General features: G+C 38.7%; 1 protein-coding gene across 1 annotated transcript; it reads left to right on the top strand.

Moving 5' to 3' along the window:
• COQ2 (coenzyme Q2, polyprenyltransferase) lies at window positions 1-22,015 on the top strand. Its single transcript, XM_019026115.4, has 7 exons — window positions 1-688; window positions 6,058-6,224; window positions 12,134-12,255; window positions 13,670-13,755; window positions 15,847-15,980; window positions 18,066-18,254; window positions 21,476-22,015. Exons 1-7 carry the CDS (start codon window positions 286-288, stop codon window positions 21,638-21,640), a joined length of 1,266 nt encoding a protein of 421 aa, XP_018881660.1. The 5' UTR covers window positions 1-285; the 3' UTR covers window positions 21,641-22,015.
• The last annotated feature ends 3,161 nt before the right edge of the window (window positions 22,016-25,176 follow it).

The raw sequence follows: 25,176 nt of genomic DNA, 5'->3' as shown, positions 1-25,176 counted from the left end.
CTCTGCTTCTGCTTTCTTCAGCCCTTCTTCTGTCTATAAAGCCAACTTCCTCCGCTCGACTCTTTGGAACACTTATTCTATTTTATAGAATAAGGTGTTACCCGATTCTATTTTTTGTTTGTTTCCTCAGAGACCCCGTTCTAAGTGTTGCCCGATAATGGAACCACAAAGTCAATCGAGATCGAGTTGTAAAAAATTACAACTAAATTTATTGTAATTTTTTTGCCTTTTGCCAGTAGAAATTCCTTTTTCATTAAGTATTCCTCCCTAGAGTAAGCGACCACGATGACCCCAATTTCACAAGTAAGGATGAGGAAAGGTTCTGCCCACACCGCCGCCCAGCCTGGCCGACTTGGATTGCATCCTGCGGGTGCCACTGCGCATGCCTGCCGGGGAATGACGTCAATCCGAGCTCGTCCCGGCCGCACCAGCGCCATGCTGGGCTCGCGAGCCGCGGGGTTCGCGCGGGGCCTGCGAGCTGTGGCACTGGCGTGGCTGCCGGGCTGGCGGGGCCGCTCCTTCGCCCTGGCGCGTACGGCAGGCGCGCCCCACGGTGGTGACTTGCAGCCCCCCGCCTGTCCCGAGCCGCGCGGGCGCCAGCTCAGTTTGTCCGCGGCGGCGGTGGTGGACTCTGCGCCCCGCCCCCTGCAGCCGTACTTGCGCCTCATGCGGTTGGACAAGCCCATTGGTGAGTGCGGGCGGGCGGGCAGCCCGGGAATTTGCAAGTAGCAGCCTCCGAGTCGGCTCGGCGGAGCTGTCCGCGGCGGCTGGCCGGGGCGTGATGGAAATGAGAGCCTGAAAGCTTGGGCTTGGCTGCCGGGTGCCGTGCGCCCTGGGGCGAGTCACCTCGGGACACTTTGAAATGAGAGCCTGAAAGCTTGAGCTTGGCTGCCGGCTGCCGTGCGCCCTGGGGCGAGTCACCTCAGGACACGCAGTCAGGACAGTCTCCTAAAGGATCCGCCAGTTTCACGTCTGTCTGCATCCTGAGCACCTGAAGCGGGCAAGATAATTCTCATTCCACTTAAATGATGACTCAAGCGGAAGGTTCCGTTCTCGTGGCCCTCCTTCATTTATTAGAATGTTTGATCCTCCCCGCAATCTTGTAAGGCCCACAAAGACAATAATTAAGACAGTTAAGACGCTGAGGAAACTAAGGCTCCTCGTCAGAGCCAGACCAGAAGAACTCTGTGTTTTGATGCTGAGTCGGAGCTCTTTTACCTGCATCACCCATAAGGCAAAGATTTAATTCATTTGAACGCAGCAGGGACAGCACTTACGGACTGCCTGTCAGCTTACAATCGTCCCCGACAGAAAGATTTTCCTGACCTTCCTATTTTAATTAACACCTACCAACCTCACTTTCTATCGCTTTATCCGCAATTTTTCTTAATAGCACTCACCACTACCTAACCTTATGCGCTTGTTGATTGGCTTCTCCAGTAGTGTTAAGTGAATTAATAAGTTCCTACTACGTTGTCCGGCCATAGAGATAGAAAAAGCTATGGAAACCCTTTGCTTTCAAGGAACCCTGGTCTAGTTGAAAAAGACTATTTGGTGAGCTAGGAAAATATGGATCAAATATGAGTGATACAAAAGCAAGTGCTACAGGAAAAAGAGAAATTACTGTGGATCCCTTGCTGGAAAGTTTCGAGAAGAAATTATACTCCAAAGGACAAGTTGATTTTGCAGAGGAGGGAAGAGATCTTAGTGCGGGAAGTACTTTTGCAAAGACCCAAGGGTGGAGTGTTAGAACACTAAGAATACGAGCCTGACCTGGAACACCAAGTGGGTGTGGAAAATGGGAAACGAGACTAGACAAGAACGTATCTGAAGAAGCTGGATAGCGTGGAGGAAGAAGTGAAGGATGAACTCCAGCCAATCTAGATGATGACATTTGCCATTGCGTGTATGGAGATGTATTCAAAGGCCTAGGTACATTTACTCCACTTTTGCCCATACAAGACCCGAATTAGGCCTTGCTTTTGGTATTCTAGATTTATGCACGACCTATTTGGGATTAGAGCACTAAGTTATAACAATCAGCTATCAAAGCATAAAAGCCTACTGAATGATAGGCACAGCCCTGCCATCATTGGGAGGCTGTGTATGACCCCCATGAGTTTTGGGGCCACATTCACGTTAAGAGGCATGCATTTCCAAGCCCAGTTCCAATCTGAAGCCTGGCTGTAATTCTGTTCTTGGAGTCTGTGGCATGGAGTGGCAATGTAGCCTCATAGATGAACATCTGCCATTATTCCCATTTCCCCAGTTAAACCTCTGGCTTCTATCTTAGTGGCTGGACCTTCCACCATGTAACAGAAGGCAACAAAAGGGTTATGAGCAAAACTTTGGAGCCAGACCTCTTGGATGTGAACCTCCACTCTGCTCATCTGAGGGACCTTGGATAAATTACTTCACCTCTCTGGGCATCCGTTTTTCATCTGTAAAATGAAGATACTATTAATGATAATATGGACGTTATGAGGTCACGAAAATTTATTAATACATGTTAAGTGCTTAGAACAGTGCCTGTCATAATATGTGCTGAAGAAATAGCCATTATTATCTTAGAAGTGGGGGAATGGAGAAAATTGTACTTACAGATTGTGTATGTTTGGAAGATACCAGCCTGCATGGTTTGGTTCTAAATAAGGTGATCATTACAGGATTTTTCAGAAAACTAAATAGTACTATGTTAGAATTCACTCAACAAATGTATTTTGAACCCCTACCATATGCCAGAAACAATAATTGACAGGAGTAGAATTCCAGGTTTGATAATTCTTTATTTAAATTCTTATTTTGTGGGATAATTGTGTGTTCGTTGTTTTACTTTGTTGAAGTTATATCTTGTTACCTTCATTGATCAATAGTAGGTTTCATTGTTTTTGAGAAGGCATTACAGCTTCTTTCAAATGGGCTAAACTACCTTATTCCAGAAAGTTTCAGCAGGTGGCACTCTTTCCACCAAATTGGAAGTGTAATTTTTTGTTTTATCACATTTATGGGTGATTATGTTGTCTTGAAGATCATCTGTCTTTGATCTGTCCATCACCCCTCAGAACTTGCTCATTTTATTTCATCTCCCATAGAGTTTTTCCCTTTTCTACAAAAACATTTCTTTTTGCAATCTACTTGTCTCTTGTCTTTGCTACCTCTGCGTCTTCACAGAAAAGTATGGGGAATGAAAGTGTCGTATGGAAGACAAAAAAAAAAAACATTGCTAGGAATCAGTAGGGACAAAAGAACAGGTGAAACTGAAGTGTATGGAGAGATTTAGGGAGTACAGAGTGACAGCATTGGACTTAGGACACAGACTGCAGCCAGACTGTCTGGGTTGGAATACCACCTTAGCCTTTTTTTACCTGTGTGGTCTTGGGCACAATTACTCCCTCTCTGCGTCAGTTTCTGTATTTGTAAAATGGTTGTAATAAAAATAGTGCCTATCTCATAGGCTTGTTGTGAGAGTCAAAAGTGTTCTGTGAAACCACCTGGAACAGTAAGTGCCATGTATCTGTTATTACAGTTGTCATAACATCATTAATATTGTTGTCTCTTAATGACTCTGTGAGGTAGCTGTTCTCTTCCCTCATTTACAGATGAAACAAAGACTTAAGCCTTAAGATACTTTACTGTCTAGTGTCACTCAGCTTACAAGTGGCAGACATAGAACTGAGAAGTCTTCTTACTTTCCCCTTCACTGTAGGAACCCTTGTCATCTGTAGGGGAGCTCTACAGATTCCTATCAGTAAGTGAATACGGTACTTTTAATACAGATTTTTGGCCAAGGAAGTTTTGTTCCTGACAGAAAACACTATAACTGGTTACACGTCTTTCTGTCTAGAATTTTTTTCTTTTTAGTGGAACCTTCTGTTCTAATTGTACCAGGAAATAATAGCTGTGAAAGTGGTATTCTCTCTTCTCTAGCCTAGGAGGATAGGATCAGCTATTCCTCTGTCCCTTGTGAACTATACTCATAGCTCCAGGGTAAAGAAAGTAGTTAAACCTACTGTGTTTTGCTTAAACCACTCTGTTTATCTGTTTCCTCATCTGTAAGATAGGGTTATTAACAGTACCTCCTATGTAAAGATGTTACTTGGGAGGCTGAGGTGGAAGTATTACTTGAGCCTGGAAGTCAGAAGCTGTAGTGAACTATGACCTTGTTACTGCACTCCAGCCTCGGCAAGAGAGCCAGACCCTGTCTCTAATATAAATATATAAATAAATAAGTTTAATATAAAGATGTCATTGAAGATTAAATAAGTTTAGACATATAAAGCATTTAGAACACTGCCTGACGCTTTGTGAGCACTCCGTAAATGTTAGCCATTGTTACTGTGGAGTGCACCAAGTATGAGTCTGTCCAGGACAACCTGAAATCAGGTCTGGACTGACCATTTCTCAAGGTTTTAGCTTGAGGCTTCTCCTTGACTTTTCTGTTGTGTAAATTTAGATCCCCTTTGGAAAAGACCCTCTGATTCCTCTCTCCCTCCTCCCAAAACTAGCTAACTAACTTAGATAGTTTTGTTTTATGCCTTTGTAGGACCCTGTTCTTGTCCTGTTGTTGGATCTTTTATTGTTATTGCTTATTTAACTGTATTTCTTTCTTTTGATTTATGAGCTGCATGAAGGCAGAAGCCCCCTTTCTCTTAGCCACCATTGTATTCCCAGTTCTTAGCGTAGTTCTGGCACAGAGTATATGCTTCATAAATATGTCTAAATGAATAAAGCTTAAACTTAGTGAAGCTTAAACATGATTACAGGAACTTTAGTCATTTGACCATTTTTCTTCAGGATCTGAACTTTCTTTAGCCCCAAATCCCTTTTCTCTTGTATCCCTCTATAGGGAAGGAAAGCTCAGAATTTATCTAATAGGCAGCATATCCAAATATCAGTTGAAAGACTTTCTTTTAGAAGTAGAATATTAAAGTTCATATTTGAAGTGTTTTATATAATCTATTTGCTTTTATCTTAATTTCATCTAGTTTATTGGTTAAGTACTAAGAACTAACCCCATTTGTACATGTAGCTGCAAAGTACTCAGTTCAAAATAACAAAAAAACTAACACTTATAATCCCAGCACTTTGGGAGGCCAAGGTGGGACGATTACTTGAGGCCAAGAGTTTGGAACTAACCTGGGCAACATAATTCCCTGGGCATGGTGGCTTGCGCCTGTAGTTCTAGCTACTAGGGAGGCGGAGGCGGGAGGATCACTTGAGCTCAGGAGTTTGAAGCCACAGTGAGCTACGATTATGCCATTGTACGCCAGCTTGGGTGACAGAGTGAGATGCTGTCTCAAAAAAAAAAAAAAAAAACTAGACCGTCTTAGTGTATTGTACTAACAACAGTAAAGGAAATTTTGCTAACTTTTTTGAGTAGGTAATGTGTATATATGATACAATATTCAGAAGGTGCCAGGGTATAGAGTGAAAGGCAAGTCTCTTACCCCTGTCTCCTGTCCACGCAGTTCCCCTACCCAGAAGCAACCATTATTATATGTTTCTAGTGTGTTCTTCCTGACACAGTCTTTGAGCATATTAACATTCACGCTTGAATGTTTTATATGTAGGTACATATATATATATTTATATACACATATAAATGCACAATAAACAATTTTTAAGTTGTCCTTCACAAAGGTAGGGCCATTTTGTAACCTCATTAGAAATACATAAGAGTATTCAACTCCCTAGAGTGTGTTGTCAGACGTTGGGTTTTGCCAGTGATAGGTGAAAATTTTTATCTCAATGTAGTTTTCATATGTGTTTCTCAAAGTTGAGTATCTTTTCATATGTATAAGAGCCATTTGTATTTCTTTTTATGTGAATTTTTATTATGTTTTTGTCTATTTTTTAATTGGACTGTTGATCTCTTCTAGGCACTCTGCGTAGTAAGGGGTCCTTTGTGATTTGAGTCGCAAATTTATTTTCTCAGTTTTGTCATTTGTTTTTTTGACTTATAGTGTTCTTTATTTCTTTGGTATGTGGTGTTTAAACAAATGAAAACAATTAACTGACTTAAATTTGTACCTTTTTTGTCTTTTTATTTTTGCTTAGGAACCTGGCTTCTGTATTTACCATGTACCTGGAGCATTGGTTTGGCAGCTGAACCAGGTTGTTTTCCAGATTGGTACATGCTCTCCCTCTTTGGCACTGGAGCTATTCTGATGCGTGGAGCAGGCTGTACTATTAATGACATGTGGGACCAGGACTATGATAAAAAGGTAATTTCATCCTGAAAAGGAATAGAGAGGCTCTTCTCAATTCTGCAGAATAACATAGTGGTATCACTTTTGAATGCCATATAAAGCAAAAAGATCATTCAGTGACCACAGAAATCCAGCATGGAAAATGCCAGGATCAGTTGAATAGCTGGTATTGCAAAGTGCAGAGTACAATACTGCCTTTCTCAACACAAGAGTGGCCCCAGGGGCAAGGTGTGTACTTTATTATTATAAAGTGAATTGAGAATTTGGAAGACTGAGGGTGAGGGAGTTAAAGGTTAGGAGTGAAAGTGAAAAATCCATCCTGAACCTTCAAGTGTCCGAAGATCTGTCATCCCTTCCTTTGAGATGTGTTTTAGAGCCCTAACTATTCTTATGTAAATCAAGCGAATCAAGGCAGCCCTTGTTAGTGTTTCCTGTAATTGTTTCTTTTAAAAACATAACTTTACCCATTTTTTCTCCTTAGAAAAATAATACATGCTTGTTCTGAAAAATGTAGATAATATAGAATTGCAACCAATGAAAATGCAAGTTGTCCTTATCTCCTCCTCTTATCTCCTAGAGAAAACTTCGGTTAAGAACTTGATGCATTATTTTTCACTGGATTTTTTTTTTGTACCTGTTATAATGCATGTGTATAATTATTTCCTTGTTCTTCAACAGACAGTTATTTTCTCAAGGAAAGGGGCCATCTTATTTGCCTTTTTATCTTAGCAACTATGCCATAATTAGTACAAGATCATTAAATGCTTGAGTAAATAATCAATTGAAATTTGATTTTAAAAGAAACCCACATTGAATTATAAAAAGTGAATAATCTTATATAAAGTTAATAATCGATCCTAGTTTACCTTTTATGTAGTCTGAATTTTCCTTAAGCAAGGCATACCTATAATAATTTTTAGTTAATAGAATAGTGTTACGTGTGTGTGTGTGTGTGTGTGTGTGTGTGTGTGTGTGTGTGTGTGTGTGTGTTTTGAGATGGAGTTTCACTCTTGTTGCCCAGGCCTGGAGTGCAGTGGTGCGAGCTCAGCTCACCGCAACCTCCGCCTCCCAGGTTCAAGCGATTCTCCTGCCTCAGCCTCCTCAGTAGCTGGGGTTTCAGGCATGCAGCACCATGCCCGGCTAATTTTGTATTTTTAGTAGAGACAGGGGTTCTCCACGTTGGTCAGGCTGGTCTCGAACTCCCGACTTCAGGTGATCCACCTGCCTCGGCCTCCCACAGTGCTGGGATTACAGGCATGAGCCACCGCGCCTGGCCATTAATCTATTTTTTAATTCAAAAACATTTATTCGGTACTTGCTATGTGGAAGACCCAGTGGCAGGTTCTAGGATTGCATCAATGAAATACAACATTCCTGACATTCAGGGTTTAGTTATTATAAAACAGTAGAAGTCTTTTGAGAATAGTGTTCACCAGAGAACTTGCTGAAGACCACTTACCTCAACCTAAGGGAGAGGGTTAGAGATAACTTTCCAGGCCGGGGTGACCTTTGAACTCTGAAAGAATAGGATGGCAAAAAAAGAGTGGGCTAGAGGGTGAAGGTGTTTCTAGACAGAGGGAACAGCAGGTCCAGAGGCACGGCTGTGAGATGAGTATGTGTTTGATAGCAGCAACTACATGGTCTGCGTGTGGCTGGAGGATATGGGGTGTAGTAGAAGAGTGGCAGGAGCTGTATGGTAAAGCATTTCTCTGACACAACTGGGATGCCTTAATTTGCCAAGACATGCACACTGTCCTTTTTTTTTCTTTAAAAATGTTTTTGTTTTTATGGATTTAGGGGTACAGTTACAGTCAGGTTATGTGGATACAGTGTGTAGTGGTGAAGTCTGGGCTTTTAGTGTACCCATATGTAGTATGACCTAATGGGTAGTATTTCATCCTGCACTCCCCTCCCACCCTCCCACCTTTTGGAGTCTCCAGTGTCTATTATTCCACTCTGTATGTCTCTGTGTACCCATTGTTTAACTCCCACTTATAAGTGAGAACATGTGGTTTTGACTTTCTGTTTCTGAGTAATTTCACTAAGAATAATAGCCTCGAGTTCCATCCATGTTGCTGCAAATGACGTGATTTTATTCTTTTTTATGGCCTTGTATTCCATGGTGTATGTATACCACATTTTTTATTCTAGTCATCCATTGATGGACACTTTGGTTGATTCCACGACTTTGCTATTGTGAATAATGCTGTGATATTGTATGAGTGCAGGTGTCTTTTTGGCAAAATGATTTCTTTTCCTGTGGGTAGATACCCACTAGTGGGATTGTTGAATTAGTAGTTCTGTTTTTAGTTCTTGAGAAATCTCCATGCTGTTTTCCATAGAGATTGTACTAATTTACAGCCCCACCAACTGTGTATAAGTGTTCCCCTTTCTCCACATCCTCACCAACATCTGTTTTTTGACTTTCTAATAGCCGTTCTGACTGGCGTAGAAGATGGTATCTCACTGTGGTTTTAATTTGCATTTCTCTGATGATTAGTGATATCTGACTAAGTCCCCAAAAGGAAACACAACAGAAACAAAAATAGACAAATGAGACTTAATTGAACTAAAAAGCTTCTGCATAGCAAAAGAAATAATCAACAGAGCAAACAGACCACCTGCAGAATGGGAGAAAATATTTACAAACAATGTGTCCAACAAAGGGCTAATGTCTAGAATCTACAAGGAGCTCAAACAACAAGAAAAAAATAACCCCATTAAAAAGTAGGCAACGCACATGAACAGACATTTTTCAAAAGAAGACATACAAGCAACCAACAAACATATGAGATACACACTTTCTTGATTTGGAGGTTCACACATCCTGGTCAGTTTTATTCTGTACACTCTATATGTATATATATGAATATGTATATATATATTATATTTTATATTATATATTATATATTATATATATAAAATATATATTATATATTATATATATAAAATATATATTATATATTATATATATAAAATATATATTATATATTATATATATAAAATATATATTATATATTATATATATAAAATATATATTATATATTATATATATAAAATATATATTATATATTATATATATAAAATATATAATATATATTATATATATAAAATATATATTATATATTATATATATATAATATATATTATATATTATATATAATATATATTATATATTATATATAATATATAATATATATTATATATAATATATAATATATATTATAATATATAATATATATTATATATATTATATATTTTATATTTTATATTTTATATTTTATATATAAAATATATATTTTATATTTTATATATAAAATATATATTTTATATTTTATATATAAAATATATATTTTATATTTTATATATAAAATATATATTTTATATTTTATATATAAAATATATATTTTATATTTTATATATAAAATATATATTTTATATTTTATATATAAAATATATATTACATATAATATATATTTTATATATATAATATAAAAAATATATATTATATATAAAAATATATATATAAATATATATAAAAATATATATCAATGAGGCTTCTGGCATGTATCATTTCAAGGTAATTCTTGAACATGTTAATAGTAGTTCATCACTTCAAAAAATTTCTAGCTTAGTATAAGCCTTCCAGAAAATGAAAAATAGTCCCATAAATTAGTAACAGTTTATGAAGCATGGGTTTGTTTAGATAACTGAACATTTGAGATTAAATATTTGAAGGCAAACTGCAAAATTCTGAATTGCTTTGTCTTATTTGGTAGACAGACTCTCCTCTAAACGTTTACATCCGACACTCTTGACTAGAGTTAAAACTAATTACATAGATTTTGACTTCTGCTTCCAGGAAGATGGAATAGATGTATTTTCCCTATTCTTACCACTAAGTATGACTAAAACGCCTGGACATTATATATAAAACAAACATAAGAGGACTGTGGAGAAAAGGTGGCAGACTGGCTAGGGACCTCAGGACCCAAAGAATTTCCTAGATTTTGTTTTTCTTCATATATCCCAGACTTGGAACTGAAGAAGCCAGAAATCTGGAAATGTCATTGGGCACAGACAGGAAAAAAATAAAAAATAATTAAAAAAAAAAAAAGCCTACTTGGCAGGGGCCAGTGGAAACCAGGTTGGGAACGTGAGCTTGTAACCCCAGCTGGTAGCAATTAGGCAGCATCTCCCACCCCTTTCTTTTGCCAGAGCAGTGTCAAAAAAAGTCAACTGAAATAAAAGGTTTAAATAAGATTCATAGTCTCATGACATAATACTTAAATGTCCAGATTTCAGTTAAGAATCATTTGTCATACCAAAAACTAGGAAAATCTCAACTTGAGTGAAAAAAAGACAATCAGCAGATGAACAACACTGAGATAGCAGAGATGTTAGGATTTCTTAGAAAGATTTTTAAAGCAGCAATCATAAATATGCTTCAGTGAGCAATTACAAACATTCTTGAAACAAATGAAAAATACCACCTCTCAGCCAAGAAATAGAAAATATAAAGGAGAACCAAATGGAAATTTTAGAAGTGAAAGATATAATAATTGTAATAATAATTCAGTGGATGGGCCCAACAGCAGAATGGAGGGGACAGAGGAAGGAATCAGTGAACTGGAGATAGAATAATAGAAATGACACCATCTGGAAAACAGAAAATAGACTGAAAAATTGAAGACCTTTGGACTATAACAAATGATCTAATATTTGTTTCATGAGTCTTGGAAAAACAGGAGAAAGGGGTTGGGGCTGAAAAATGATTGAAGAAATGTTGGCTGTAAAAGCCCCAAATTTAGCAAAAGACATAAACCTACATATTTAAGAAGGTGAGCAACCTCCAGACACGATAAACACACAGAATCCTCACCTGAATACATTATAGTCAAACTTCTGAAAACTAAAGAAAATTTTAAAATCTTGAAAGCTGTGAGAAATACGAAAAGCACAACCCATAATAGGAAAAATTGAATTTGCACTTCATCAGCAAATTTTTATCTGTTAAGGACCCCGTTAAGAAGATTAAAAGGGCTGGGCACCGTGGCTCACGCTTATAATCCTGCCACTTTGGGAGGCCAAGGCAGGTGGATCACTTGAGGTCAGGAGTTCAAAACCAGCTTGGCCGGTATGGTAAAACCTTGTCTTTACTAAAAATACAAAAAATTAGCCAGGGGTCGTGGTGGATGCCTGTAATCCCAGCTACTTGGGAGGTTGAGACAGGAGAATCGCTTGAACCCGGGAGGCAGAGGTTGCAGTGAGGTGAGATTGTGCCACTTCGTAAATATTTTAGGCTTTCTCTGTGGAAATTGAACATGTTATAGCTAAATAGCTGATAAGGAAGTTGCTTTGTTTATTTATTTATTTATTTATTTATTTATTTATTTGACACAGGGTTGCTGTGTCACCCATGCTGGAGAGCTTGGTGCAATCATGACTCACTGCAGCTTCAACCTCCTAGGCTCAAGCAATCCTCCTACCTCAGCCTCCCCAATAGCTGGGTACAGGGACACATCACCATACCTGGCTAATTTTTTTTTTTTTTTTTTTTTGTAGAGACAGCACCTCCCTATGTTGCCTAGGCTGGTCTTGGACTCATGGCCTCAAACAGTCCTCCCGCCTCAGCCTCCCAAAGGGCTGGGATTACAGGCTTGAGCCACTGCACCCAGCCAGGAAGTTCCTTTGTTTTGTTTGTTTAGAGATGGGGATGGGAGAAAAGAGAATGAGTGATGGGAATTTTTAGTTCTTTTCAAAGCTATTTTAAATATGAAGTTTTGATTCCTGACAGTACTTAAAATGTTGATTTCTCTCTTCATTCATATTTGTGCCTACCATGGGCCAGTCTCTTCATTAAATGTTTAAATAAATGATTGAGTCATTACATGAAGCTAAGGTGTCTGTTTTTATGTTTTAAGGTTACAAGAACAGCCAATCGTCCAATAGCCGCTGGAGACATTTCAACTTTTCAGTCCTTTGTTTTTCTTGGGGGACAGCTAACCCTGGCACTGGGTGTTCTTCTGTGTCTAAATTACTACAGGTATATTAAACGTTTTCCACATCATGTATAAAATCTCTCCTTTGAAATGGAGAAAATAGGAATAAAATGAAATATCTTTATCACAAAGTTGTTCATTTGCTACTTATTAAGCATCTGTAAGTTAGCAAGTGTAAGTAACTCACCACACATTTTTAAATCTGCTTCAAGAATGCTTTCAGCCAAAGGAGTTAAGAAATGAACATTTAATTTGTTTTGAACCACCTTCAGTATTTGTACTACATTCCCTAAGGACACAAGGCAATTTCATAGGTTTTCTAAGTGCGTGCATGGATGTGTGTGTATACACCCACACATATATGTATAATTTTATTTATGTTGACAGTATCTCTAAAGTAGACTTAAAGCAGAAGTGATTATACTCATTTTGCAAAAAGAGGAACTATGTCTTTCCCAGGGTGGTGTTACTAATCAATGACTGAAGAAAGAAGTGGGAGGACTCATTCCTATATCTCCTAAACAAGACAAAACGAAACTTTTGTGTATCAGATTGCGGTTTACAAAGTCCTTCAATGCGATAGAAGAAAGACAAAAAGTTACTTTATAGAGACTAGACTTAATTGCATGCCTTGCCCTGATAGCATCAATTACATGAAAATACCTTTGGAAGGTTATTTCTGGAAGGGGTAGTGTTAGATAAACTTTGAGGTCCTAAGAACATCTTATGTTATCATATTTTCATAGGTGTTTCCTTTTTTCTAGAAAAGTAACACTGCATCATATATGTAAGGAGGGAAGATAAACTTTGAGGTCCTAAGAACATCTTATTTTATCACATTTTCATAGATGTTTCCTTTTTTCTAGAAAAGTAACACTGCATCATATATATAAGGAGGGATATCTTGACTCTAATTATTAGTTAGGACATCTCAGTTTATTAGATGCCTTAATGTTTGCAAACAGTTCAGAGAGTAGTTAACATTTGGTGGTTGATAGGTTGGACTCTGGAGCCAGACTGCCTTAGGTTTGAATCTAGGCTCTTCTATGACTGGCTATATGACAATTAGCAAACTACTTAATTTCTTTGTGCTTCAGTTTTCCCATCTGCAAAAAAGGAAGAGAATAAAACTTTATATTATAATACCTGCCTTTTGGAGTCATTGTGAAGATTATAATGAATTAACAAGTGTGATTCACTTAGAATAGTGCCTAATACATGATAGTACTGTATGTGTTAGCTATTATTTTGTTTGATTGTTTTATAACATTTAAAGTAGTTTTCTACTCATCCTTTATAACAGGGAAAGTCAAAGGCTAGGAAGATAACTTACATAAAATATAATTTAAGATAAAATATATTTTCCAATTAGTATTACTTATGTCATTGTCTTAAAGTATTTCGTGGTTTCTAAGAGGTAGTGGTAATAATCACTTTAATGGTTTTTCCTCTTTTCAGTATAGCTCTGGGAGCAGGATCCTTACTTCTTGTCATCACCTACCCACTAATGAAAAGAATTTCATACTGGCCTCAACTAGCCTTGGGTGAGCTTACAATAACTAAAAGTATTTCCTTTGATACTTGCAAACTACACTTTTATGGAGAGATAGGTAAATAGGTAAAGATGAAATGACAAATCAGTCATGTAATTTTCCTAACCAATAGTAGATTTTCATATTTTAAAGGAGAGCAGTTAGCTATTTTTATTAGTTCAGAAATATTGCATATTTATTAGGGTTATCATCATCATCATTATTTTTTCCTCTCCTCTCTCCCCCACTGCTCCCCTCCCCTACACTCTCCTCTCCCCTCTTCTCTGAGACAGCGTCTTGCTCTGTTGCCAGGCTGGAGTGCAGTGGCACCGTCTCAGCTTACTGCAGCCTTGACCTCCCAGGCTCAAGTGATCCTCCCACCTCAGCCTCTTGAGTAGCTAGGATTACAGGCATTGACAACCCTGTCTGGCTAATTTTTGTATTTCTTGTAGAGACAGGGTTTCGCCATGTTGCCAGGCTGGTCTTAAACCCCTGAGCTCAAGCGATCTGCCTGCCTTGGCTTCCCAAAGTGCTGGGATTATAGATGTGTGCCATCACGCCTGGCCATTGCTTTCTGAAATGCTTTTTTAAAAATCTAGGTATGTCATGAAAAAATGTTTGATCTAGATGCCCTGAAGAATTTGGGGAATGGGGTAGGAAGCACTCTGTGGCAGGAAAACAAGGGTTAAAGTGTATGTGATAGCTTAGACAGCTCGTATTCTGTGAAGCCTCTCAGGAAGAAGTTAGACAGTCTCTTCTGGGCTACCATAGGATTCTAATCCGGCACTTACTTATTTCAGCAGCATTAATTCAACCAAGAATACGTTGAGAGCCTCCTATGGTCTCCGGTTAATAAATTGTGGCCCAGCATTTAGCATAGCACTTGGCACGGTGTAGATGTTGAATACATACTTGTTGGTGAAAAGAAAGGAAGATAGTTAGGTAAGCAGGTATCAGAATCTGCTGCAAAAATATCTATTCCCAGACTTTTCTATTCTATTCCTAGGATGATTCTAGTTCTTTGAATCATTTTTTTCGGTAAATGAAAGAACTAAAAGCAACTCAAGAAATTGATGTGAGCCTGATTTGCAGGAAAGTTGTGGTAGAATATTTATCTTTTTCTAAGATCCTCTCATTGAATGTTCTCTTTATTAAATTTGAAATTATATTCTCAATATAAACATTTCCTATCTATAAGATAATATTAAGAAGCTGGTATATTTACTCCAAACATTTACTGAACCCCTACATTTACTTCGTGCTAGGAATTGCAGCAGGTACTGGGAAAATAAAAATGACTAAAACACCCTGACCATCTTTAAGGAGTTGGAGATGGAGATGACAGATAAACAGGTCATTGCAGTACAACGTGGCAGGCAGGAGTGCTATGGGACCACAAAGGAGAGGCACTTCATCAGTTAAGGAGGGGACATGAGTGGAAATAGGTAATACAGGAGGAGAAAAGGGGTTTCTGAGAAAAGATATCTGGGACACATTGAGTTTAAGGTACATGAGCAACTTGCAGGCAGAGAAGTCCAGCAGACTGTTCAGTATGCAGTCTGGAGCTTAGGAGGGTTATCAGGCTTGCAAGTGGAGATTTGAGAGCTGTCAACATGTAGGTGTTTGTTTACAGTCCTCAGAGATGATGCCCTTGTGGAATAAATCAGTGTTCCTATGTATATTCATGTTTCTGTAGCTGACAGGGGAGGCAGAGTGCTAACAGAAAGAACATGGGTTTTTGAGTCAGATAGATGTAAGTTCAGATCCCAGCATCTACTGTTATTGGTAGTGCCGTGCACCATATTAGGTGGGATAAATCTTCTCTTTAAACCTCCTATTTACTTAATTAGGGGATATTATTCTTTTTATTAGCTCTGTTACTTTAGTTGTTAATTAACCTCTCTGAGCCTGTTTTCTTTTTTGTAAAATGGAGCTAATAAGTACCACCGAGAGTTGAAAGGGTTTAAGGAAGGAACCCACAGAAAGCAGCACACACAGAGTCTGATACCCAGGAGCACTGAACACATTCCGATGCCACTCCTTCCCTTTAGGATTCTAAAGTACATATAGACTTTCCCCCTTTTTGTGTTTTGCTAATTGTAGGCTTGACATTTAATTGGGGAGCGTTACTTGGATGGTCTGCTATCAAGGGTTCCTGTGATCCGTCTGTTTGCCTGCCTCTTTATTTTTCTGGAGTTATGTGGACACTAATATATGATACTATTTATGCCCATCAGGTAAAGAAATTATCTTTTCTTAACTTTGGTTTAGTTGTTGCTGTTTTTAAAGAACCAAATTAAGGAGAAAGCATTTTTTTCTAAAATTTGTTGTTGTTTTTTAAGAACTTTAAGAACCAAATTAAGGAGGAAGAATTTTTTTTTCTAAAAAGAAAGTCATTCACAGTTCCATGGCTCCAACAAAATTTTTTTTATGTTTAGTGTGTTTACCAAAATTCAACTCATTTATTTTATTTACAAGCAATAAAGTAGTATTTAGTACGTGCCAGGCACTGTTTTAAGTACTTTACAGACTTAATCCCCCAACAGTGTTTGAGGAAAGTACTTACATTATCCTCATTTAACAGAAGAGGAAATATGTGAAGAAGTATTTGTCCATGTCACACAGTTAGTGGGTGGCAGAACTGCAATTCAAACCCAGTGTTCAGAGACTGCTTTTAACCACTACATTCTTCTGTCCCTCTAATCATTGAATTATGCAACTTTTTTACTTGGTGTAGTTAGTGAACATTTTCCCATATTTTTACCAGTTCTTTGTCATTGTCGCTTTAAGACTATGGACTATGAGATAGTCCATGCCCCAATTTAACATGCCATAAATTTGATGTACCATAATTGAAAAAAAATTAAGTTTCTCTATTTTGGCTACTTAAGTTGTTTATGAGTTTTCACAAGTATAAGTAATATTGTTCTAATCATTAATACTTCTTGAATAGGAGTTTTCAGTTAAATTTTTGGAAGTGGTATTATTGACTTAAAGGATAATATGCATTTTTATAGCTTTTGATATTGCCTTTTTGATAAATTCCATTTTAAAAACTCATTTTTTTCTTCTACATTTATAAACTCTCCCCCAGCTTTAATGAGAAGTAATTGACAAATAAAATTATGCATATTCAAGGTATACAGTGTGATGATTTGATAGTACATGTTCTGAGAATACATTTATAAACTTTTCAAAAAAGTTTTTCTCAGTATTTTTCTGAAATATGATTATGTATTCTCAGTCATTTACTTGATGAATATGTCTGGATTTCATTCTGTTTTCTTCCACTAAACCCCCTATGCCCTGCTACATTTGTAGTATCATGAAAAGGCAGATCTGTAATCAGTCTTACTTCCAAAGTGAAACTTGACTTACAGGTTAGAAGAGATGCCTGTACTTTTTGCAGTAAGGTCTGGAATGAGTGCTTAGGATACCAGTACTCCAATTAGATTAACAACTTCAGGAAAACACCACATACTCATTGGCACTTTTGTGGTTCACATAATAACTATAGACACAGTTTGCACCCTGAAGGTGATTCTAGTATGAAAGGAAAAACAGAAACACCCACCGTCATTGTTATTTGGATTTGGGCCCCAAAAGAGAGCCTGTCAGGTTGCTGTCTGCCAGTAGGTCAGTGCAGAGAGTTCAGCATACAGCCACTGATACTACGTGACCATCATTATTTACAACAGTATATGGAGATGCTTACAAGTAAACTTGCTGGGAGAAACCAGGCAGCTACATGTGGTTATATCATCAAGACCTAGCTCTACCTAAACAGGATTTGATAGGAAAGGCAAGGGATAGGTTGGGCTAGAAGTGGGAAATGAGTGGATGTGGTTAGGTGGTAAGTCAGCATTTTTCTACATCTGTGACTTTTGCAAGATTGAAACTAAAATGTATAGGAGATTACTGAGATTTGAGAACTCTGAGGTAGAGAGGAGCTATGGGAAGAATTAGAGCTGAATTTTAATCCTAACACTAAAAATACGGTTAAGAGTCATTATAGGATTATAACAAGTATAATGGTGTATAGAAATGAAGCTGGGTGGTGATTTTAGCAGTGGTGTTTAGCTTTGATTGGCCTGCACATTCATTACTGATCAGCCTGTTTCTGAGTTACTGTCATCTTTCACCGCTTATGGTACATCTGCATGTTCTTTAAAAGACAATTTCTTCTGAAAGTAGTTAGTGGTAATTGGTTGCACAACCTTGTGAATATACAAAAAAACACTAAATCTGATACTTCAAAATGTGAATTTTATGGTGTGTGAACTAAATCTCAAAAAACAGTTTATTTTTCTTTCTGATATTAGGACAAAAGAGATGATGTTTTGATTGGTCTTAAGTCAACGGCTCTGCGGTTCGGAGAAAATACCAAGCCGTGGCTGAGCGGCTTCAGTGTTGCAATGCTGGGGGCACTGAGCCTAGTGGGTGTGAACAGTGGACAGACTGCTCCCTACTACGCTGCCCTGGGTGCTGTAGGAGCCCATCTGACTCACCAGGTTTGACCTTTTTCTTATTTGTCCCTCATATTTCCTTGGTATAAATTATAAAAATTATTTAAACAGTATGCCCTCTGTGTTTACCTGGCAAGGAACTTCTTAAACAACTACTTGGCTTCTACTACCTTTAACAGACCGCCCCTGCCCTCTGGCCTCAACTTATAAGAAAGCTAGCTATAGTATTTTATTTTATTTTTAAATTTTTTTTGAAACAGGGTTGTCCAGCGTGTTATCCAGGCTGGAGTGCAGTGGTGCAATCACAGCTCACTGCAACCTCTAATCCTGGACTGAAGCGATCCTCCCACCTCAGCATCCTGGGTAGCTGGGACTACAGTCATGCACCACCATGCCTGGCTAATTTTTTTATTTTTTGTAGAAATGGGGTCTTGAGATTTTGCCCAGGCTGGTCTGAAATTCCTGGCTTCAAGCAATCTTCCTGCCCTGGTCTCCCAAAAGTGCTGGGATTACCAGTGTGAGCTACCAACCCCAGCCAAGGTATATTATTTTTAAAAAATAATATAGGCCTAAATCCAAATTTTCCCCACTGATTTTCCTGGAATTACTTCTGATTCATGTCTGGAAAAATTTCAGTGATATCTGAAGCTTGTGGTTTGAGTTGAATTACTCTAAAAGCAAACTGACAGATAAAGCTTTTAAAAAAAAATCTGGGTTTCTAGTGATGGTTAGTAGACTAATTATTCATAAATTTGGTTTCTGCTGGCATAAAGACCAAGGCCAGATAAGACATGAAATGCGGAACATGTCAAAGTTCTGCCAGTAGAGAGCAGGAAGCTGTCATTTCAGGATATTCACCCACACCACATCCCCTACCTGTCAGAAACTTATGTTGAGAAGCTACATTGTTGACTTGTAAATGAATGAACTAAATCTAATTTTGATTAAATCACTTGCTAATAAATTGACTATATTTTTATATCAGTGTTATTGTTATTTTCATTAAACAGAATCAAAAAGGTATTCATGGTGGATCACCTGAGGTTAGGAGTTTGACCAGCCTGGCCAACATGGCAAAACCCCGTCTGTACCAAAAATATAAAAGTTAGCTGGGCATGGTGGTGGGCACCTGTAATCCCAGCTACTCGGGAGGCTGAGGCGGGAGAATCACTTGAACCCAGGAGGCAGAGGTTCCAGTGAGCCAAGATCACGCCACTGCACTCCAGCCTGGGCAACAGAGCAAGACTCCATCTCAAAAAAAACAAAAAAAAAGAAGATATTCATGAAGCTGTATTTAGATGACTGATTTTATACAGATTATTGCCAATTACTATCAGTATAGGCAAGACTCACATAACATGGTATGAAGGAAATCAGAATCTGATGTCTGTAAAGTAAACCATATGCTGTGTCCCCTCCACTGTTTTCCTCACTGTGAAAACTAAAATGTGAATTGGTGACTTTCCAGGATGTCACCATTTTTCCCTTCAGAATTTCTCAGCATCCCTTTTTGGTCATAGCTCAGCTCCATGAGGGCTGACATTGTCATTTGATTGTCTGGTCTGGATAATGGGTATATGTTAATATTTAAACACCTGAATATTAAATAGTACAGGAAGGCAAAAATTATTAAGACAATCACAAATACTATAAGGAATATTCGGCCAGGCGCAGTGGCTCACGCCTGTAATCCCAACACTTTGGGAGGCCGAGGTGGGCAGATCACTTGAGGTCAGGAGTTCAAGATCAGCCTGGCCAACATGGATAAACCCTGTCTCTACTAATAATACAAAAATTAGCTGGGCATGGTGGTGTGCACCTGTAATTCCAGCCACTCGAGAGGCTGAGGCAGGAGAATCACTTGAAACCCGGGAGGCAGAGGTTACAGTGAGCCAAGATGGTGCCGCTGCACTCCAGCCTGGGTGACAGAAGGAAACTGTGTCTCAAAAACAAAGGAAGAAAAAAGAAATACTTGGAGCCCACTTTATATTTTAAATCGCATTTATGGTCCTCTGTCCAGTTTTGTTGTTGTTGTTGTTGTTGTTTGTTTTGAAACAGAGTCTTCCCTCTGTCACCCAGGCTGGAGTGAAGTGGCACTATCTTGGCTCAGTACAACCTCCACCACCTCCTGGTTTCAAGCGATTCTCATGCCTCAGCCTCCGTAGTAGCTGGGACCACAGGCATACGCCATCATGCCCAGCTCATTTTTGTATTTTTTTAGTAGAGACAGGGTTTCGCCATGTTGGCCAGACTGATCGCAAACTCTTGGCCTTAAGTGATCCGCCCGCCTCAGCCTCCCAAAGTGCTGGGATTACAGGCATGAGCCACCACGCCTGGCCTCTCTGTCCAGTTTTCGATACAGTGTTTAAAGATGGACGTAGCCTTTTAGTATTTAAAGAGAAAGGAAATCATGATAATTGTAAGTCTGCAGACCACATAATAAAGAATAGTCCCCCATGCCTAAGGAAGATAGGAACATACGTGAGACTTCCTTAGTGTATTTGCAGGGCTACCATGGGGAAAAAGGAGTACGCTTGTTCTAGATTACTAGCAACAGATTTAGGTCTCTAGCTCCCCTTCCCTAAATGTAGGTCCCTGAACAGGAGAGATTTAGAAATGTGGGAGGGCATTTTTGGTTATAATAAACTAGGAGGGGTGACTATATGGATGATGGCCAGATACAGTCAATATCTTGTGCTGCACCAGATTGCCCTGCATTATAGAGAGTTGTCCTGCCCAGATGGGACTTGTTCTCCATTGAGAAACTTTGCTGCAGATGCTAAAACCAGAACTGGAGGGTAGGAGTTGCAGGGAGACAGACTTTAGATCTGTCAGTATAAGGAAGAACGTTCCAAATAGTTAGAACTAAAAACAGTATGGGTTGCCTCACAAGCATTCATGCAACCCTCAACCGAAAGTTCTTAAGAAACAGCTTGGATGATTCCAAGTGAAAAATATGGTAAATTTTTCTTTTTCTTTTTCTTTTTTTTGAGATAGAGTCTCACTCTCTCACCCAGGCTAGGAGGGTGCGGTAGGGTGATCACGGCTTATTGCAGCCTTGACCTCTTGGCCTCAAGCAATCCTCCCACCTCAGCCTCTTGAGTAGCTGGGACTACAGGCATGTGCCTTTGTGCCCAGCTAATTTTTCATTTTTTATATTTGTATTTTTTGTATTTGCTGTTTTCTCCTCCGTGTTAACATGTTTATTTGTTATGACCCAAAGTCCAGACTAGGTATTAATACAACTTTGTATTCCTCTCTTGCAGATTTACACTCTAGACATCCACAGACCTGAGGATTGTTGGAATAAATTTATCTCCAACCGAACACTGGGACTAATAGTTTTTTTAGGGATTGTCCTTGGGAATTTGTGGAAAGAAAAGAAGACAGACAAAACAAAGAAGAGTATAGAGAATAAAATAGAAAATTAATGAATGAAATTTATCTAGGAATTATTAAAACATTTTTTACAAAATAAGATTTGAATACAAAATCTGATACAATATGTTAAAGAATTAAGAACCTGAAGATGAAGATTTAGAGCATATTTACCTGGATTTTAATTCAATTATTTGCTAGCAAAATTCCCCCTTGTCACAGAAACCAGGGACACTTCAGGATTTGAGATGGCCTTGAGTATTTTAGTTGATACATTCTTCTGCCCATTATAATTCTCACCTGAAGTTATGGGGATTGTACGGGTTTTGGCACTTTAGAAAAAGCCTGATGTGGGTCTTACATAAATGAATGTCTGTATAAGAAAATGGACTCCTTTTTTTAGGGAAAAATAAAAGCAACTATGGGAAGTTGGGCCTTACTGTTCTTTATTGTGACCTTTAGTCACTGCCAAAAACTGTAATTTAGGAAACCAATTCTGTTTTTTTATGTTTTAGGAGAATTTAAATAAGCAAATAGAAGTATTTAGTTATTATAGCCACACGTACCACTGTTAACCAACCCTGACTTTTATTTGGGAGATTTGGTCTCTGTGTGCAGTCACAGTGACCAGAACAAACAAGTGGGCAGTCACCAGAGACTACCTTGATTTTCTGTCTATATCTTTTTTATCTTATTCCATTATAGTTTATAGGATAGTGATATTTAAATGTTTACTGTTTTTTCCTTTACCTGCCCTCACCTTCACAATGTTCTCAACACAGTAACCAGAGTAATTCTCATAAAACCTGAGTAAGGTCATGTCATTCCTCTCCCCAGAACCCTCCAGGATCTCCCTAGGTCACTCAGTACAAAACGAAAGTCCTACCACCTGCCAGGCCCTCCATGACTTGGCTTCATGTCTGACTTCTCACACTCACACCTGCAGCCCCACTGGCCTCACTCTTCCTTAAACAGGCTGGGCAGACTCCTACCCCAGGGCCTTTGCATTTACTGTTCACTTTGTCTGGAAAGTTCTCCCCAGATCATGTCTTACTCCTTCACTGCAGAACCTTTCTTAAATGTCACCTTCTCTAAGAGGCTTTTCTTAGCCATTTTCAAAAATATCACCTACAAATACCACCCATACTTCTGTCCCCTTGCTTTTTTTTCTCTTCAGCTCTTAATATTAGCAACCTGAACTATATCTTACTTGATTTAAATTGCTCTCATAGACAGTAGGCTATAGGGCAGACAGTCATTTGTATATGTGGGTGTGGGCAGCAGTAAATATAAAATTGCATGATGATGATGAAGATGATGATGCAGCTAACAGCAGTTACGTATGCCAGGCACAGATAAGCATAGGAAAAATTATTTAACTGTTTACTCAGCAAATACTGAGCCACTGAAAATGACTTGGGTCAGTTGTTGCAGCTGTAACTTTGCTATAGCAGCAGTGAGTTGAAGGGGAGAAGAATTAGGAACATAGTACCCTACTTTTGAGGAAATATGATTGGCTTTGATTTTAACAGAATAGACAGTTTAAATCTATGTTGATTTCTGATTTCTTATAGATACGACCCTATATTTTAAAATGCTTAAAACATCTTAACCCATTGCACTGGTTCCAATTAAAGAAGGGTGAGTACAATGTACTTCAACTTTACAACATTCTCCTTAGTTTATGAAAATTAAAAATGGAACATATTTTAAAATCACTAAAAATCCTGCAGCTTTTTTGTGATACATGGGACAAGAGAACATAACATTAATTCATACATGCTCAAAAAGCTTATTCTCAAAAAGCTGCTTAAACATAATTGAATTATTTTAGTTCTTTTTCATTTTTCCTCCCTTCTCCCAGTAGAAAACGCTGAAAAAATAATATAAATGGGTAAGGAACAGATTTTTAGAAAAGAAAAAATGATGAAGTAGATTATTACATTGCCAGGAGTTTGTGATAGTTGAAATGACCAGCATTGCCTTGGGAATTTATTCAGTGAGGAGGGCCCTTGCCCTACGCTTCTGCTTCAAAGTCACTGTGAGTTTTTCAATAGAAATCTTGTGAAAGAACTTTTTAAACTGTGGACAATTATCTACCACAATTTCATGATGGGGGTGGAGATAGGATGGGAGCTACAGGGTTTAAAAAGTAAATGAATACAACTATTCCAGCTCTAACTGACCTGTCCTCTGAATTCACAGAGCACTTGGTGGGTGCCAGTGGAGCAGGAGCTGTGAATGCCAGTCACAGCCACAGCTTGCCAGGGTTGGAATCTGCTTTAACACCTATCAGTTGGGTGATCTTGGGCAAGTTCCCTGACCTCTCTGTGGCTCACTCAGGGATAATCATAATACCTTTCTCATGCATTTCAAAATTTTCTGTCTTCCCCTGCGAATGGAGATTTCATGGTAAGTGGGACCTTGTTTGTCTTATTCATTGAAATATCCCCGATATACCATATCACAAGGGCTGCCTCTCCCTCTTCCCGGATTTCTTTGCTAAATTGTTTAATGCCTCTACCTGATTTTTATCATCTGGCCTCACCCTAATGTTTCCTCCAACTCAAAGTACACCCTCCACCCTCTGGGTGCCCCTGGAGCAGGAACTAAGAACGCTATCATGACGACAGCTTGCCAGGGTTGGAATCTGCTGTAACACCTGCCTACCAGTTGGGTGATCTTGGGAAAGTTCCCTGACCTCTCGGTGGCTCAAATACTCAAATAGGTATAATCCTAATACCTTTCTCATGGATTTAAAAATTCTCTGTCTTCCCTTGCGAGAATGGAGACTTCATGATAAGTGGGACCTTGTTTGTCTTATTCATTGAAATGTCCCCAATATACCACACTGTAAGCACTCAGTAAACATTTGTAATTTTTGTACATCGGGTGAACTAACATTAGAGTTACTTGTCAGACCTGGTGTTAGGTGCAACCATTAGAAATTATTAATGCTGGCCAGTCACGGTGGCTCACACCTGTAATCCTAGCACTTTGGGAGGCCGAGGCGGGTAGATCACGAGGTCAGGAGATCGAGACCATCCTGGCTAACACTGCGAAACCCTGTCTCTACTAAAAATACAAAAAATTAGCCAGGCGTGGTGGCGGGTGCCTGTAGTCCCAGCTACTTGGGAGTCTGAGGCAGGAGAATGGCGTGAACCTGGGAGGTAGAGCTTGCAGTGAGCTGAGATCGCGCCACTGAACTCCAGCCTGGGTGACAGACCAAGACTCTGTCTCAAAAAAAAAAAAAAAAGAAAAAGAAATTATTAATGCTGTTCAACAACATAAAAAGTTGACTATGTGAGGTAACGTTACAAAAACATTTTCATGTACTTATCATCAAAACTATATAAGAATATAAGTAATGCTGCTCCCTGCCCACCAGGTGGCCTTGCTCTGCAGGAGCAGTCACAACTCTAACAACACTGGAGCGTAACACTGCCTTTTCGATAAAGCTGTTTTATTCTATCTCTGGCTTGCCCTTTGCCCTTCTTTCCAGGGCAAAGCCAAGAACCCTCGTGGACTAAGCTCCACTTTGGGGCTCATTTGCCCTGTATCAATGGTAACACCTATTTCTTAGGGTTAA

Source organism: Gorilla gorilla, chromosome 3 (assembly GCF_029281585.2).
Source record: "Gorilla gorilla gorilla isolate KB3781 chromosome 3, NHGRI_mGorGor1-v2.1_pri, whole genome shotgun sequence".
NCBI lineage: Eukaryota > Metazoa > Chordata > Mammalia > Primates > Hominidae > Gorilla > Gorilla gorilla.
This window is presented reverse-complemented; position numbering and strand designations above follow the sequence as displayed.